The sequence below is a fragment of the Branchiostoma lanceolatum genome, chromosome 5, assembly GCF_035083965.1.
Source record: "Branchiostoma lanceolatum isolate klBraLanc5 chromosome 5, klBraLanc5.hap2, whole genome shotgun sequence".
Classification (NCBI taxonomy): domain Eukaryota; kingdom Metazoa; phylum Chordata; class Leptocardii; order Amphioxiformes; family Branchiostomatidae; genus Branchiostoma; species Branchiostoma lanceolatum.
In genome coordinates this window covers 12,458,562-12,475,844 of record NC_089726.1, presented here as the reverse complement: position 1 = coordinate 12,475,844, position 17,283 = coordinate 12,458,562, and the positions used below count along the sequence as shown (strand labels likewise).

General features: G+C 40.2%; 2 protein-coding genes across 18 annotated transcripts in view; both read right to left on the bottom strand.

Moving 5' to 3' along the window:
- LOC136435198 (ELKS/Rab6-interacting/CAST family member 1-like) overlaps positions 1 to 5,856 on the bottom strand; it is a 66,618-nt gene extending 60,762 nt beyond the window's left edge. For all 14 annotated transcript variants that reach the window (XM_066428469.1, XM_066428473.1, XM_066428474.1 and 11 more), the window contains exon 1: positions 5,056 to 5,856. In XM_066428469.1, the coding sequence (XP_066284566.1) occupies positions 5,056 to 5,712 (657 nt within the window). In that variant the 5' untranslated portion in view covers positions 5,713 to 5,856. The remainder of the gene's footprint in view (positions 1 to 5,055) is intronic.
- A 3,240-nt stretch (positions 5,857 to 9,096) lies between these two features.
- On the bottom strand, positions 9,097 to 17,261 carry LOC136435195 (histone deacetylase 11-like). 4 transcript variants are annotated; one of them, XM_066428465.1, is made up of 12 exons: positions 17,144 to 17,261; positions 16,407 to 16,546; positions 16,055 to 16,155; positions 15,625 to 15,741; positions 15,338 to 15,380; positions 14,859 to 14,935; positions 14,600 to 14,662; positions 14,085 to 14,181; positions 13,249 to 13,318; positions 12,923 to 13,031; positions 11,150 to 11,237; positions 9,097 to 10,709 (listed from the first exon to the last, which is right to left on the bottom strand). In XM_066428465.1, exons 1-12 carry the CDS (start codon positions 17,170 to 17,172, stop codon positions 10,603 to 10,605), a joined length of 1,041 nt encoding a protein of 346 aa, XP_066284562.1. In that variant the 5' UTR covers positions 17,173 to 17,261; the 3' UTR covers positions 9,097 to 10,602. The 4 variants fall into 4 exon arrangements, with proteins under 4 accessions (XP_066284562.1, XP_066284564.1, XP_066284561.1 ...); XM_066428467.1 differs by lacking the exon at positions 16,407 to 16,546 and having other exon boundaries at positions 17,144 to 17,195; XM_066428464.1 differs by lacking the exon at positions 17,144 to 17,261 and having other exon boundaries at positions 16,407 to 16,699.
- Between the last annotated feature and the right edge of the window lie 22 nt (positions 17,262 to 17,283).

The following is a 17,283-nucleotide window of genomic DNA, read 5'->3' as shown; positions in this document are numbered from 1 at the left end:
ATTTCTTGTACAAACTCCTTAAGAAATGGACTGACAAAAACTGGTGACATGCATGACAAAGTACACAGATTTAAGGATCACAAAGTAAGTGCTTGATGTGGTCTCCTGGGGTTGTGCTGAGTGTTGATATATCTCTCATTTTAGTTCATAGTTGCTGATAAGAGGCAATTCAGCAGTTTTGGAATCCTTGCCAGAAGCCATACGAGCAGGAAACCTTACAGATTCTCCATTAATTAACACTTTTTTGGGTTAGCTGGTCTTTTCTTAGCTTACTTTGCACTCAAGGCTTCTCATTTACAGTACATAACGGTAAAGGTTTATAACTCAATCATAAAAATGTTCTCATCGTAAAAGACATAAAGTCATAGATCTAAACCCATTGTTGGTTTGCAATGTGACAAAGATTCTACATTTGTACAACAGACCTGACCTGTGAATATCAAATCATTCAGACAGGTACAAGAAATGGATACTCATGCTTTAGAAAGCACCTGCCTCTAGAAAACTAATCATTTTAAAAACCTTCTCATAGGTTTTCTATCTTGTCTCTTCTATTAATGGCTAGCAAAACATTGGTAATGTGTGCAAAACTGTGGTAAAATCTAGTAATCTGCAGCAATGACCCTTCTCTTCCAGATGGTAGTTGACAATTTCTGTCAGTGTGGAAACAAATCATAAACGAACCAAAATCATTATACCACGTTATGAATAATTCAACTAACGATGCTTTCCCATGAGCAGTCGTTTAATTGAAATCTTGAGAACATCCAGTAGATATGGGGGTGGAAAAGAAATCTTTGAACTGCTCTAAAATATGACCTTTCTGTACTGCATGACTGTAGGGACTTAGGGAAAGCTGGATATGCCAAAGAAAAAACTGATCGACCCATTGAAATTAGACAGTAAAACGCCTGCACTTCTGTAGAATCTGGCATTTCAATCCAGACATAGGAGGTTCATGTCTGGGATTTATGTAATTTGGAGGAGGCATTATAGAGCGATCTCCAGCGTGGACTTTGTGTAGACTTCAATAGTGTACATTATCAGCCTGGCAGGTGGTGTTCTGAGCATATCTTTTAATTCTCTGCAACTGGTAGCCAAATTCACCCTATTTCCTCACCAGAATTACTCAACTCCCAGGTGGCAATCTGTACTTGTAGCTAAATCATAGTAAATGCTATCAGCCTTCCCCCTAGGAAATAAAACCAAGGCAGATAATCTTCTTCATCAATATCTAGTAATGAAATATTATACCTTAGGAAAATCTTTTTCTTGTTTTTCAAGTATTAGTCTTTCTACAATACTTTTCTTACACTTTTTATCCTCCATATTACTAAGAAACGGTAAGAAATTGACAATTTTCCCCTCGATCATCATCCATGTACATGTAGCTTTCTGATCATACACCAGTACTACGCCAGGAAAGGTAAAGGTTAAATATTTACAGTACAGATTGGTACACGCAAATCTGATAGACCTACCCATGTGGTGTGTCAACTGCTTTTGTCCAGCCCTACTGCTATTACTTGCTCCAAACATAATCATTTGCACATTTGTGGAGGGAGGTAATTACGGTGGTCTGGTAGGACCCTACAGGCTGCTGACTGATATTTAAATCAAAATAGGGAACCTTCTCCTACAGTCTGCACCACCATGGATAAACTTCAACTGCTGTTGCTCCTGTCGTGCCTCACATTTTCAACCTAGCTAAATATGACCTGTTACTTTGTGGTTGAGGAACAAATCTATTAAAAATATACATTTTTCCCCTGATATCAAAGTGAATTTCTAATTCTACATTTGACAAGATCAAGATGCTTTTCCTTCCCTTCCTCTCAAATGATGTAATCACACATGTACAAGATGAACTAAGAGACAATTTTCAAGAATAACAACTCTACCAAGCTATGCTTTATCCTTTTCCTTACTTCATTCATTCTCAATCTCACAATATTATGAATAACAATGTATATCAAGCATTCCTTAGGCTTGAGTGTGACAAGCAACATTGGAAAGAAAGCTATCCAATTGTTCCTGTTCCTCAGCATGACTGTACAAACAGAACTAAGTAACAAGCAGCTGGAGTAAACAGTTACAGGCATCTGATCAAAAAGCAGGGATGCCTCATCCTGCAGTGAAGCATCAACAACAACTGTCTACACTTTGGTAGTCATCACTTCCCATTCAAAGTATCACTTTCTTCCGGTTCCACAAAAACAAAGGCTCTGTGATATCACTCTACTCTGTACCCCAAACATACATCAAATACAGGTAAAGTTAGAAGAAACACAAGTTTCCCACCCCAGTAAAGAATGTCTACATGAAGGCATGAGAGTTCCCAGTTTATTCTGAACAAGACTGATCTTGCACTGAAACATAACAACCCCATGTCCACTTCCAGTCCTAACAAAACGATCAATTCATGTATCTTGCTACTTCCAATATGCACAGATTTTCAAGCAGACACTACTATGGTACTAAGTGATGAGGACAATCATGATTTTCTGGCTGCCAGCCATCTTAGCAGGTAGGAAATGTAGCTGCAAGATTTTCCTCCCCCACAAATCTATTTAGAAATCAATCATTTATAGCAATGAAATGTAAAACTCATGGGTTGTTATAATTCTGTATACCTATGAGACTATGAGTAAACTTCCCTTCTCTGATGTACAGTTAGTACATCCACTAAAGATCATGTCTAGCGTTCTTCCTGAGTCGGTATTATCACTTGTCTCAGGTGACAGGATGCACCTGTGATGTCACCAGAACGTCACAGGTAAGACAGGAACAGGTCAGGGGTGAATGGTGATAGGAGTAACTGAACCTTGATGTTTTCATCAGGATGATTGAACTGTTGTAAACATCTACTGTTTTCTTTCTCACAGTAATCAATTTTAAATGCACTTAATCTTATAAAGTGTCATTAGATTACAGGCAACAACTGGTCACTTTCTCCTGGCTCTGTAAAACTGTATAGCCTGCTTAACCTGCAGGGCATGGAGTGTGATCACAATGATACAGTGAAAGGGTCAGCAACACAACATCAGGGTATCACCCTTTTTCAAACTTTGACCTTTGCCCTCGGGTCTCCACATATAGGCCACCGTCATATTTGTCAACCAATTATAAAACATGATATGTCTGCTCCTCCCAGAAGTGCCCATAAATATAGATGAAGCTTAATGAGAAAGAGCTGCCTCTATTTCCGTAAATCTGTCCAGTTTTCCTCCTCAAGGAAGCAGTAATTCTCGCATCAGCTACAGTGTAACATGTTGACACACCCTCTAAACATCTCCCATCATTTTGTGTGTCATCATACAGATAAACAATGTACCTCACTTTATCTTCTGGACAGGCTTAGAGGGAAATTCTTTAGATGAATCCCTTGGTGACCTAGATCACGTCTTCTGCGCTGCTTCAGAGGGTTTCTTGTATCAAAATCACTGGCAGTGCCAACAGCACACAAATCAGCAGGGTTGAAATAGGTCAAGCACTAGACTGAGCCCCATTTTTGGTTCCACAGGGGACTTTATGGTGATGGATGTTTTGAATTATGTTCCAACATCCAAAACCTCTTGTTCTATCTGTGAATGTTACTCTTTCTTACTGCCGCAACATGGCCAGGCTTTAATGTACAAACACTCTGTCTATATATGCCATTACTAAACAAAGTTGGGTGTCCAGAAACTGTGTTCACTGAAATACAGTTCGACTAAATGACAATAACAAACATTTCCACTATCAGAGAAGAAATGTTAATACTAGTACCTTGACAACTTTTTCAATACACATGATTTTAGTCTATATGTTTTCAGTTCCTTTTATAATCAACAGAGCCATGTTTGACAATGACCCCTTGACCTTTGATCCCTGTGGTGGCCATGTTTGCAGCCTTGCAACATCACACCATAAACACTTCAGTTCTGCTCCATCAGCCTTCTCTCTTCTATCAGAACATCCCTGCCTTGTGATAACTGCATGTAGTCCTTAACGGGACAGCTCTCCTTGGTTATTTTTGTTGCGTGCTAGGCAATGACATCTCAAGAGATGACATGACAATTTATCAATCCTAACCCTCCTTGAGGACCTCAAACTCCTCATTACAAAACTCCTGTACTATGATGTATGAGCAGCAACAGTTGCCAATACAGGAATTACCATACAGCATAATTTGGGAGGAACCAGTTACATGTAAGTAATAAGAAACCCAGTATTGGATGTCTGAAGCCCAATCTTTTAGAAGGTGGGTGTGTCACAGTATCTTCTTAATCTACCGTACTCAGATCTTATTGAAATACATGTAATGATATTGATACTAGCTTTGTTGTTGTTTTCCACATCAAAGCTGGATGATAGAGGCTTCCATATTATAGCTGGGCCAGAAACCCTTCCTGTTTCAAATAATGACATGGTCCAAAGTCCAGGAGAAGGGGTCAGGGGATAACAGTGAACTGACCTAGCTTGGGAGACACATTAGTTTAGGCTACAAGCTTAGCATATGTTGGCATTTGGCTTGATGCTTTACAGAAGAAGAAGAACAACGAGTAAGAGTTCGTTTTCATGTAGAGTAACTTCTGTCTTCAGTGGGGAATCACTGACAAATTGAGCAACAACATGTAGAACCAAGAACCTTCCTAGAACTAACAATCAGCAGCTACATATCAATTTTGACATCTCAGCTTGATTTCCAACAGCTCTTACAATCTCAGGTCCAGCTGGACATTCTTGTTGCCCTATGACACTGAAATGGGTCAATATATCTGTACATCAGCTGCCATCTTGGACATCAGACTGACCACTCTCCATATGGCTGATATATAGATGCTGAGGAGACTTCAGAATGAAACGTAATTGTTCATCTGAATACAATATTGAATTTTTGGTGGACTGGAAACACATGGTCAAAGTGATTTTGAATCTTTGCTTGGCCAGGAACAGATGGTTAATGTGAAAATCACACACCACTTTCACCTTGATCTTATCAGACCCTAGGTGTGAAGTGTGCACCCCTTAGGGTGAATTCACACCTGCTGTGTGCATCTCAACTGTACATACCTGGTTCTCCTCGGAGGTGACCCTGAGTTGCTCCTTGAGAAGTGCAAGTCTGCTGGCCTCCTCCTTCCGGATGGCTCGCTCCTTCTTCAGCTCGGGGCTCCAGAACGTCTTGATGGAGTTCATGGAAGACTGCAGCTTCCCCTCCTTGATCTCTATCTCCTTCCTTAAGGCTGAGTTCTCCCGCTGCATCTCCTTGGTCTGAGATTGCAGATCAACCATCACATTGTCCCGGACCTGCCTCAGCTCGTGACTGTGCGGCAGTTGTGAAGCCATGTTCGCGGTCACCGTGTCTGCACTGGAGCTGGCGGGGAGGTTGGGGCTGGACCCGCGGGCTGGGAGAGGGGAGCCCCCGAAGGAGCCTGACCGGGAGTGCCCGGAAGCGGCAGGACTACGTAACGGCGATGAGCGGCCTGATCGTGGAACGTGAGTCGGACTGCCGATAGGATCTATGTACGAGGACATACCTGTGTTGTAGACAGCGTTCAGGGACTGGATGTTCTCCATCGACATGCTGGAAGCAGAGTTCTTTCTACCGAGGGAGGGGGAGCGGTGCTGGCCCTGGGGCCGGGGCGCAGTGTGGGAATTACCTGGCCGCGACTGGTGCCCCGAACTGCCGGGACTCCGGCCGTCGGGAGATGACCTGCTCTGCGTGTACATCGTGGTCCGATCAAGCTGGAGGTATTCCCGCACCCGGCATGGCAATCCGCTAGGCTGAAGGAGACAAGACACGGGAGAATTTCCCTAACCAAACCACCATTGTTCGACTGCGATTGCGGTCCTCAAAATGGCCTTTCGCAGAAGCTGGGCGAAACCATTCTATCAGGGAGAGTAGCATTTGTTTACATTATTACAAAAGCTACATACCGACCAAATAATGTCAGTGGTCCTAATCACGATATTATCCAACTCTGTTTTTTATTGATATAATAATTAGATCTATCATTATAGTATGAAAGTAATGATAAGAAGTGATATGTTTGTGATTTCAAAAATACATGGCCCCTACAACATATGCATTCTCTGCATGTGTAATTGATTTGCGGAAGCCAGTTTTCTACTTCCGGTCCCGTTCTCGATCTCTGATCTCTGAGCAACAAACGAAATCGCAGCACAGCTCTGAAGCATATATCCTGGTCGAGTACTAGCCGTGTAAATGGAGTAGAAAAGAAACCTCCAAAAACCTATAGCTATTCCTTAGTTCTTCTCAGTATGTATCAAATAATGAACACACTATTTTTGCGGCAAGCATCCTTGCGCTGACTCAATCTCATCCCAGTAAGACAGATAGAAGACAAATGAAGACAATCGATATTTTCCAGAGGCAATTGCAAAACGGGTGAATTTTTGCGCTCCCTTCCTCCCTTACCGCGAAAAGATGAATGGGTTTTTGACTGTTTCTGTTCTCTTGAATAGTGCTCCGCGGTCTATTGTTGTTTGAGCGCGCTTCTCATTTTTCATTTCAATGCAGCCATTGAGAATTATCAAAAAGTTGTATAACTGTTAACGGCAGGCAGGAATATGAATTGCCATCATCGGAAATGACATCGGAACGGCCTTTCCCGCCAAAGTGAGATAATGAAAAGGAATTGTTACATCATTTTACCGGTTAGTCATTTCTGAGAGGAGACTTGAGTTGAAATCCGGAAGCGTCGAGAGTAACATGTTTGGGTGCTCGATAACGTAGCCTATGGCATTGTGGGAATATCTGGCGGTAAATTTTGATTTCTTCAATGTTTTGTTTTGACGGCATTGCTTTATGATACCTCTTGCCTTCCGTTATCCACCTTGACTAAATAAAGCTTTTCTACGGTACATCAGTACATTTTCCGAGTACAGGACTGGAAACCTGAAGTAAAGAAATATAAAGCGGAGGAGAGAGAGGTAGGTTTGGACTTTGGTTTGGAAAATGATACATGCACTAACTAACAAATCATGGCTTGAAAAAAGCGAAGCAAGGTGTCTCGATTTTTTTTTTTTTTTTTAATTTGTTGGAGCTGAGGTCCTTAGCTCCCGTACAGGAACTTCTGAAGGAGAAAACGAAAGCAAGCCGACGGCAACAATAAAGTATATCCGACTCTCTCAGCCGCTGGATGATATACATGTACATGTACTAGTATGTTGAAGCTGAGCAATCTTATTCACGAATCTTCTTTTCCTCGACTTTGAAAGCTCTAAATTGAAACACCGTTTCCTTCAGCCAGCAATATGACTTGACTGATGAGTTTGTGTGTTCCATCTGGCTGGATGCCAGTTCCTCCATTAAGATTTAATCTAGTCACAGTTCGTTACAAATACACGACAGTTTGATATACGCGTTGTTTGAAGAACTTTCCGCTTGTCGTTGGAGATGGTTTATCAAATATCCGTATGCTTTATCAAGTGCAAGGGCCGCATAATTATTCCTCAAGACAGATGACATCGCAAGAAGGCGCTGCTTGCAGGTAGTCGCCGTTTTGTACGCGTATTGATAGGACCGCACAGGCACCAGTGTGTAAAACATAAAGGTATGCTGGTTTGAATGTATAATACCAAAGAAGGAAACCTCCTTGATAATACCAATCTTGATAAATCTAACTTTTATGACGTTAACGATTGTCAGCTTATGCCGATAGCTTTTTGGTGCGTACGTGAAGACACTCTTGCGCACAAGTGGCGGACCCGTCCGTGGAGCAAAGATACTAGAGATATCCTGCCTGCCTGCGTACTCGAGACAGCTAGGCCGTGAATAAAGACTCAGGACGGTGGATAGGCACTTTGTTGTAACCTCCACCAGGCCCTCCTACGGGCGTATGGATCGTACAATTCGACAGAAAAAGGAATTAGCCAGTAGAGTCAGTTCGAAGGTCACATTTTGCACGGGTATGAAACCCTGGCAAATATTCTGCCTATAGCCGGCGTAGTTAGTCTGGTAGAGAGTAGAGACTAACTTTGATGACCACTTGTTGACGATTTCGTTTGTATCAAGGGAATTCATTTATTGCCTCGCTTTTCCATGCGTTGACCAAAATGCGCTCCTCGCCAGGGGAATTAAGCGTTGCATGGGACAACTAGGTTGTCCAAACATTTCGGACTACATGTAAATCTTGTCCTTCACATAGACCTGCCCACCCGGTCAAAACGTAGCGAGCCAACACAAAAACGTAAAAATACAAGCATTTGCCAGACGTGCATTCACTCCTTAACCTTTAGTACACTGAAGGAGCCATTTGGCATCCAATTCCCTATTGGTTAGAGATAGGCAGCAGGGAGAAGGTTAATCATGAAGATGGACTGCTGATTTTGATGGCCAGCCAGGATCAGTTTAGCTACCTCTTGGGTAGTGATTCATTAAGTGTGCCCTAAGCGATTTCAGGCGGTAAAACTTGAAATATTCTGGGGAAAACAATTCTGTTTGGTGAGGTTGAAATTTACTTTCCTATATTAGCACATCTGCATCATTATTTCATACTTTGGGCGTTTAAAGATAGCACAGAAGCAAGCCACAAAAGGAGTATTTTATTTATTGGGTCCCCCAAAAATCAGCCCAGAATCCAGCCGTAACCGTTTTCTGTCGACAATTTTCGGTAACTTCCGGCCGTGTGACGTCACAATACCCAAAAAATTGAGCCATGACCACGTGATTATTTCTTCGGAAGCGTTCGGGACTTATCGGTCAGAATCGTGTATGTTCAGAAGATTTGAAATGATGGCTGGCCTCCAAGTGCTCAGATTTTCAATGAGTTCCCACCACACAACGACATTACATTTTTGCTCCATGATGGTCGATATGCGATGGGATAGTGTTATCTAAACTTACTATGGATAGAAATCAGAAAAAAATGATTTTGAATATATGACTTTCAGCGCCCCAATATTGCTTAGGTTGCCTTTAATGCCAGATGGATGTTTTGAACCTTTAGCTCTTTCTGGACCCCTATGGTGATTAATCACAGCCAAGTGGGTCTTGCACAAATACAAGTTTACAACTGCAAACCTTTGTTACCCACAGGGGTGTTCTACTAGTATAGACAGTAATGTTTCAAGGATTATTGGACGAGTGCATGTCCTTCTGCAATGCTGTATTGAAATTTCACATCCCGCTATGCAGTGAAAACATTTGATGCTAACAACAGTAATATGCAATGGTAGAAAGAGAAACTCTTACAAAGAGACAGGGAAAAGCAATTTTATACAGCTGTAGCACTGATTTTGGAATGTCAGCCTCCTTGGTTTAACCATATTCAACACAGTACACCCAGCGATGACACAAACATGCCATATGTTGTACATGAAACATTTAGAATGTACTGAATGCACGACATAGTTGATATGGCATAACTGATCAGATGGTATACAGCCAGAATAAAGTCTAATTTTTTTCTAACTATAGATTTTCAACATTTACGTAAAGGACATGGATAGATTATATCTTTAAACAGTGAAGCCCTTTTAGAAATAATTCAAATTAACTCACAAATGTATATACATGTATTGTAATGTCTGAGGTGAAGGAAAATAAAAGACACCACAATTTGATTCAGTCCATTTCTGACATTGTACACTGTAAACCTTGCAGCTACATTTGAAAGACTACAATTCATGGGACACTGCTGGAGAAGCAAAGTTGACATCATACATGAAGGTGGGAATCCACTGATGGAAAAAGAAACTGTTGAAGGTCAAGAAAAAACTACATTACTTACCATATAAGTGATACACAAACCTGGACAAAGTTACCCTGGTAGCTGTTGATGTGTAATGGACAGGAAGAATTGGAGACAAAGAAAATCGGGAATGATTACCAGCTCTACAGAGTGAGAGACTGCTTCATATCAAATGCTGCAACACTTACTAATAATAGCTAGCTCTTTTATACAACAGCATAAGCATATATATATATATAAACAATTCTAACATTCTTATTTTGATTGTCTTGCCCTATATCCCTTTTCCTACTACTGTATCTGTATAACCAATACAAATTTGCTGCCCAAAAATATACACAGCAAAGATAGTATCAATTATACTGAAAAAGCAAATCATAGTTATACAGCCATAGGGCGATCCTACCCACGGTCAGGCTGGTACTACAGGTGATACGGAATACACATATTGAAAGCCATAAGAAGAGTGTATGGTACATAATACATATATGTCGTATATAAAGCATGAGTTAACATATTTACAGACGCTTCTTTCTGAAGCCTACACCTTTGCAACGCAAACAAAAAAGGCCTTTGGGGCAGCTAGGTAGCAATTATGGCAAACTAATTTTGCAGCCATCATCTGTATCAAAGATGTGCTAAGTCATCTTCATCAATTTAAAACCTCCTTGTATACACATACAATCTCAGAACATCCCTTTTTTGCATTAAAATTGAATACATTGTTTCAAAAAGACAGAGAGCTGTCAACACTTTACAAAATACAGTACAAGCATACATGAACAGGTTTCAAAAATCACATTTGCATATTGAAACAGCCCTGACACTTGTTTGATCAGAACAGAGCATTTACTGTACAGGCATGATCACTGAGCAGATTTTTATAAACTGTGAGATCCAGATCTCAGATCTCTGTCTCCACTGCTGCAGCTTGGTGTGAGATAAGACCTTTTGCTATCAAGTTCTTGATGGAATCTGCAATGATCTGGGCTGTACGCTTCTGGTAACCACCTGTATTTAGAGGTGGCACATACATGTATCAGCAATGAAAAACAAAAGGCTGACAGTATATAGATTTTGTTATCGAGCAGGCTCAGCAACAGATATTTTCTAAACTTGAGATTTTTAGATTTTAGTGATATATTAATGCAGTTGCTAGTGCGATGGATACTTGGAAATATCAACATGGCATTTCTGTAACTATCTCTGTAACTATCTCTATCACTCACGAATAAAGACACACAGCTGACTTGGGTAAGGCAGGTGATATAGACCTGATGTATGGGGCACTGATGGTATGATACTTCACACAAAACTGCTGTAAACATGTACAATACAGCTTATTTTCATAATCCATCAAGCCACTGGCTCTACTTTTAAAACCCTACAAAACAGCAAAACATGCCAATAATGCTTGCACATGTGTCCTGAACACTTTTTGATGTACTTACCTGAGGTAACCATGAGGATAGGAATTTGCCTGGGTCTGCCCTTTCCCCTAGCAAGCTCAAACACCAACTGGTCCCTCTGAACAATACCCTGCAAAAGATTAGAAAAAGAAACAAATGAAAACTAGAGTTCCACGAACACATTATCTTCGCCAAATAATCAAGACTTATTGTGGGAGTGATTAATATTTACATCCTTATCACCCCCTGCAAACTTGATCATACACCATACCGTTTGAAAGTTAGTGGGGGGGGGATGAGTCCAGTCTAGATAGGGATAAAAATCATTTGGTGGTACAGGACTAGTATATGTGTATAGTGTGCTGATATATGTTATAACTGGTCATCAAAAAAATTGAAAGTTATAATTAAATGGTACAGTCAATATATATGAATAGAATAAATCTTTATTCCATATCATACACATTTTGCAAGACATAGTACATGTCACTTTTCCATACGGTGCTAGGTAATACCTAGCAGTGGTGCAGTTTTGGTGCAGTGTACTCTCTGAGCAGAGGAGTGGGTCCGGCTGGTTAGTCACATGTTTTTAGGTGTTTTGTAAGGCTTTCTATTTTGTTCCCTTTCTGTTATGTCTCCAACCGTGTGTTGGACAAAAATGCCAAAACTGAACACTTTAAAAACCAACCGGACCCACACATCTGCTTGAATTGTAGTGAGACTGCCCCATTTGTTTATTTATGTACCCCATCTGTTTATTTATACTTCTAGGCAAGGCCTTCTGCTGGCCTGTTTCGGGAACACTGTCACATGTCCCATTATGGAATGTAATGGATTTACAATTATCCTTACTAATTATGCAGATTAGCTTCTGTTTTCTATAATTAGACATCGATTGAGTAAAGCACCATCTGAGCTCTCTACATACAAAACTTCGCGACAATCTCTTCACCCCTTCTCAAGTAATATGTGTCCGAATGTCAAAACAAAAACACTCACTGCAGTTCTAAACAAGCCGCTAGGGGGCCCAAACTTACAGAACTTACTTCTTGTGGCATGAACTATCTACCACACAAATATCATGACCATAGCACTTTCAGAAAATATGCCACTAAATTTTGAAGCTCCGCTGCAGTACCTTAGGTACCCGCTAGAAGGCCCATTTTCGAACTTGACCTTCCTTTCCGTAAACCCTACCCATCCACTAAATATCATACAGATCCATCAACAGCTTCTTGAGTTATGTTGTCCACAAGACTCCACATACAAATACACATCCACACAAAGCCCGCTGCAGTACCGACAGAAAATGCCAGAACCATTTTTAAACTTGACCTCTGTTTTCACAACATCTACACACCTGCAAAAAATCATGAAGATCCATCAACGTTTCCGTCACTTTTTTTTGCCTACATACAAACGCACAAAAATTAAAAGTCCGCTGCAGTACTGTTAAAAAACGCAAGGTGAACCATTTTTGAACTTGACCTTCCTTAGCACAACCACTACACACCTACCAAAAATCATAAAGATTCATCAAAGGTTTCTTGAATTATGCTCTTGACATACATACAGACCCACCAAACAGCTGGCTCAACCGAAAACATAATCTACCCCGAGTACTATAGTACTCGGCGAAGATAATAAAAGACAAACTTTACATGGAGTACATGGATAATGAACTACACTTGCATAAAGTCCATACTTGAAGTGTAACTTCTTATGCTAATGCTAGTCCAATGAACAATGGAAGATATCAATTTTTGCTAGTTATTAACATGCAAATGAGTACATAACTTGAAAGCTGCTGAATACCTCAGGTGATATAGACAGAGCTCCCAGTGGATCACCCTCCAGGACATCAGTCCCTGCATTGTACACTATGATGTCTGGGTTAAACTCTTCCAGGGCTTTCTCAAGGTTTCTGTAATAACAAGCATGTCACACATGAAAACCGAAGAGCTCTTCGACTATCAAAGCAATCCCAAACATGAGGTAAAAAATGCCCCAAATAGCCCAAAAGACTAAGTATTGACTACATCACATAGAATAACTTTCTTTATGGACTGTTTAGACAGCACTGTGACAAAATAAGATCTTCCTACAAGCCAACAATGTTAACATGTACATGTACAACTCACTTCCTAACAAGGCTGAGGTAGCGATCATCTTCTGTGTAGGCCTGTAACTCTACTTTGCACCTGATTGCACCTGAAACACATTCAAGGCACCCATGTACTAGTAACATACATGTACATGTATATTCAAATCTTCCTATAGCCACTTTTAGATCTATACATTTCTGAAAACACTGCTAAAACACAACATACCAGTAACAAAACTTTTACCTCCTCAACCAACAAGGTGTTAGCCCAAAGGACAGAGGCACCTCAGGGCTCGAAATTCAGTTTTGGGAATAGGTGCACTGGTGCACCCAACCTAAAAAATTGGGTGCACCAAAAATTTTTTGGGTGCACCACATAAAATAAATTAGAATGTAACTATTGTAAGCAAAACCTAATGACACACCTTACTGTTCCTCTTCATGCGCGTTTGGCACGCTATCTCGGCACGCAGTTTTTTGAAGCTTTCAAAATCGAAATGAAATCAAATTCTAACATCAAAATCTTAAAGAAGTACTACAACAAAGATCTTATTATTTTCTTACACTTAGATGTCAAGAATATGCTGTCTACTAGTGTACAGTGATACCTTTACACATTAAACCGTACAAAAATATTTGGGTGCACCAGTGCACCCACAGTGAAAAATTAGGTGCACAGCTCCAAAATTGGGTGCACTGGGTGCACATGCACCCAGTATTTCGAGCCCTGCACCTGGTGGTCTGCCATCAAGCCACAATATCTACGTACAAGCATGTCTAACCCTTGTGGGTCGGGAAACAACAACAGGCGATAAACCGGATACTGAGTGACTGACTGCATCTTTTCCAGATAACTCAATGTTGTCACCCTACCTTTTGCATAGCTGTCATGTGGATAGATGTACCTGTTGTACACATCCATGATGTAAACTCTACTGTCACTGATGAAGTCTCTTTCATGGCCATTACCCTTTGATGAAGAGAAAGATTCCAGGTTAGCATATACAGTATATATATCAGGGTAGAGATTCCAATCTGGTTGAGATCCTGATTGGAGTCTACTAAATCTAAAGACTTTCCCTTGCAAGACAGTCAGAACTTTTCAACTTAGATTTGTGTTATCTTAGATCAATGGATTGACTTGAAATTTAGGATGTTTCCCTGTTGACACACTATTTCTTAAACTTCTTTCCAAATGTTTCCCCATAGACATACTAGATCTTCATGTGTCCCTGTTCGTAAATAGAAATAAAAAAATTTCCTTGCACATAACTGCATAATGTGTCCCAGTTCACACACAACACTTTCTAATGTTTCCCTGTTCGCACATACTGATAAATGAGTTTGAACTTTTCAACCACACGTTAAGTGTTACCTCACCAACCTACCTGATGGGCATCTAGATCTACAATCATGGCCTTGGAGATGCCTTCCATTCTCTCAAACAGAAACTGCGCTTGACAAGAGAGATATGCAGTACACAGCCATTAAAGATACAACAATTCATATTTGGACAAACAGTTGACAGGTAGACTATGTCTTCAATTTAAGATGGATACCAATTTATCAAATTGAATACATTTAAGTGTATGCGATATATATGATATTGTAGACTAGGTCTATATGTTGAGAATGACATTCTCTCACCTTGATTGAAAGTGTGATGTCTGCATATGCACAGAACCCTCCTCCCCTCTCTGCAGAACAATGATGGAACCCTCCACCTGAAAATAAATATGGCAACTACAAAGTCACAGTGAGTCATATGATGTTACATACAAAGACAAATGCACACACGCGCACACACATACACACTGCACACAACAGTTTCAATTTCAGTTTGTAATCTCCATAATTGTGGGTTACAACTATGGTATGTCATTACCCAATGAAACTACATGTATGTGAGAATTATCGGCCTATAAAAATGAATATGAAAAGTTCATTATAATCATGATAAATCACTTCTAATATTTCCACTGCATTTAACAAAAAGAAATTAGAACCATTGTCGTTCTAATTGAACTCAAGCATTGATAGTTGAATGGGTGGGAAAACCTGCCTTTTAGTGGTGCTTTAGCTCTGATCATTCTCCCTAATACAAAAACTGTGTAAGTTTTACTCACCAATGTTTAAAGCCCAGCCTCTTTCAGTTGCTAGCTTCCCTGCCTGGTAGTCAAAAATAAGAGATAGGAAAACATGAAGTGTAAATCTTGGCTCTAGCCATTGAAACTGACAATATTGTCACTTGGTGAAACTTATATGTAACACCACTGTAACTGTAAAACAATAGAATGATTTTCCCACATGCTGTCCTTCATGCAAAATGTTGAATTACCTTCTTAACATATTTCACTTAAAAGTAAAACAGGAAATAATGTTTTGGTACACTTTTCTCTAATGATATACCTACCATAACTGTTCCACCTGTCTGCAATCTCAGTGGTTTCAGCAGCTTTCTTTGCACAATGAAGTTTGGCAGCAAAGCAACAGGGGGCACTTCTGTGATGCCAGCTACAACCATACTCCACTGAAGAGGTAGAAGAATTGCAACATGTATTGTCACTCTAAATATATCAACTATCATATCATGTTGATAAACCTATACAGTAATAGCAACCAGGGACTAACACTAGTTTTATAGTACAATATGCAGTTTCTGTAAGTACCTTTCTGTGCAACTACTAGTAAGCAAAACAGCAATACTATGATTCATCGAAAAAGACCAGTCAACTTATGAATTGACTCATCTTTTTCAATATTGATGTATGGATACCAGGATGTTTATTTTTGTAACCCTTGGCACCATCAAGCTATTCTCATCTGTAACAATGGACACTCACCTTGAGGCTGTTAAGGTAACCACTGCTATGCACCACCAGTAGGTCTTCCTCAGTGGCCTCTACAGGTGTCACTACATCATCTTCCTTCAGCAGGCCACTCTCTGCAATAACACCAATGTATAAAACAATGTACCAGAAATATCATTTACTTAATAGACCTTCACTAGCTTGGTTATAGTAAATAATCATGTTTACCTACTTCAATGAAATTCTCCATTGCCATATGTGTGCATTGTTCATTTCAATGCCTACTTGAAATTACTCAATTATATATATGCCAATAATTCTTGCATTCAAATGGTTTTGACTGTGTGGTTCCTTTGTTTAACGTTTGAATACAGTGTAGAATTACCTTTGAGATACCTGAAGACTTTCCCCCATTTACCAGAGTCGAAGGGATGCAGCTTTTCCAAGCCCAGGAACCCGATATTGTAGTCGGAGCTGTAGACGATGGGCCACTTGGACTGGGGGATATCTTCATGTAATCTGGTACTGTGGCAAATGTGGTAAGAGAATTGAGGAATTGTCTGACAACATCCCATGTTGTAGGCATTTGATTATGAGTTTTAATCATAAATACAAAATCTACAGGAGTTGTGACGCCATGTTATAAAGATAACAAACTACTAGTAAGTAAGATACAGTGGGACCTGCACACATTCAGAACTGCCATCAAAGTTAAAGAGTTCAAAGTGCAGTGCATGGGCAGCTGTTAAAATGCTTCTGGTTTTCTCCGGATGTAATCTCATGATTAACCCTTGCTAACACCACATACTTATAGTACCAAGTGACAATGCTATCAACATTCATTATCACCCTGTCCACAACAAATATCTCACATATAGATTGTGATGATTCACACTCATCATTCCAACATCTACTCGTAAAGATGACATCACCATCATGCACACGATATTATAAACACTTCCTTTTTCAAGGTTTAATTGTAAGTTAGGAAAAAGTAAGTCAAGTCATAAAGGCATGAAGAAATGCATCAGGAGTTCCTATTCTACGTATATGCACTGTTAAGGTAGTGATAATCAGAGACTAAGCGGTGCATGACAAGAAAACAAGTTGTAAAGTACACACCTCTTTTTGTCATCTGCTGCAGCCGCCATGACGATTGTTTTGGTCGAAGTCTCGTGTTTTCTCGCAGATATGTGGACGTGAGTTGTGCGAGATCTCACATGGTAACCAATCAGAGAGCAGCATTACATCCGGGGTCTTGG

What these genes read in the sequence shown, in the direction of transcription:
- LOC136435195 (XM_066428464.1), bottom strand. Translation starts at nt 16,596, where the DNA reads ATGGGATGTTGTCAGACAATTCCTCAATTCTCTTACCACATTTGCCAC. An exon ending in ACATCACACTTTCAATCAAG is followed by an intron (nt 14,663 to 14,858) that starts GTGAGAGAATGT and finishes TGTCAAGCGCAG; the next exon opens with TTTCTGTTTGAGAGAATGGA. An exon ending in CTCTGTCTATATCACCTGAG is followed by an intron (nt 11,238 to 12,922) that starts GTATTCAGCAGC and finishes AATCTTTTGCAG; the next exon opens with GGTATTGTTCAGAGGGACCA.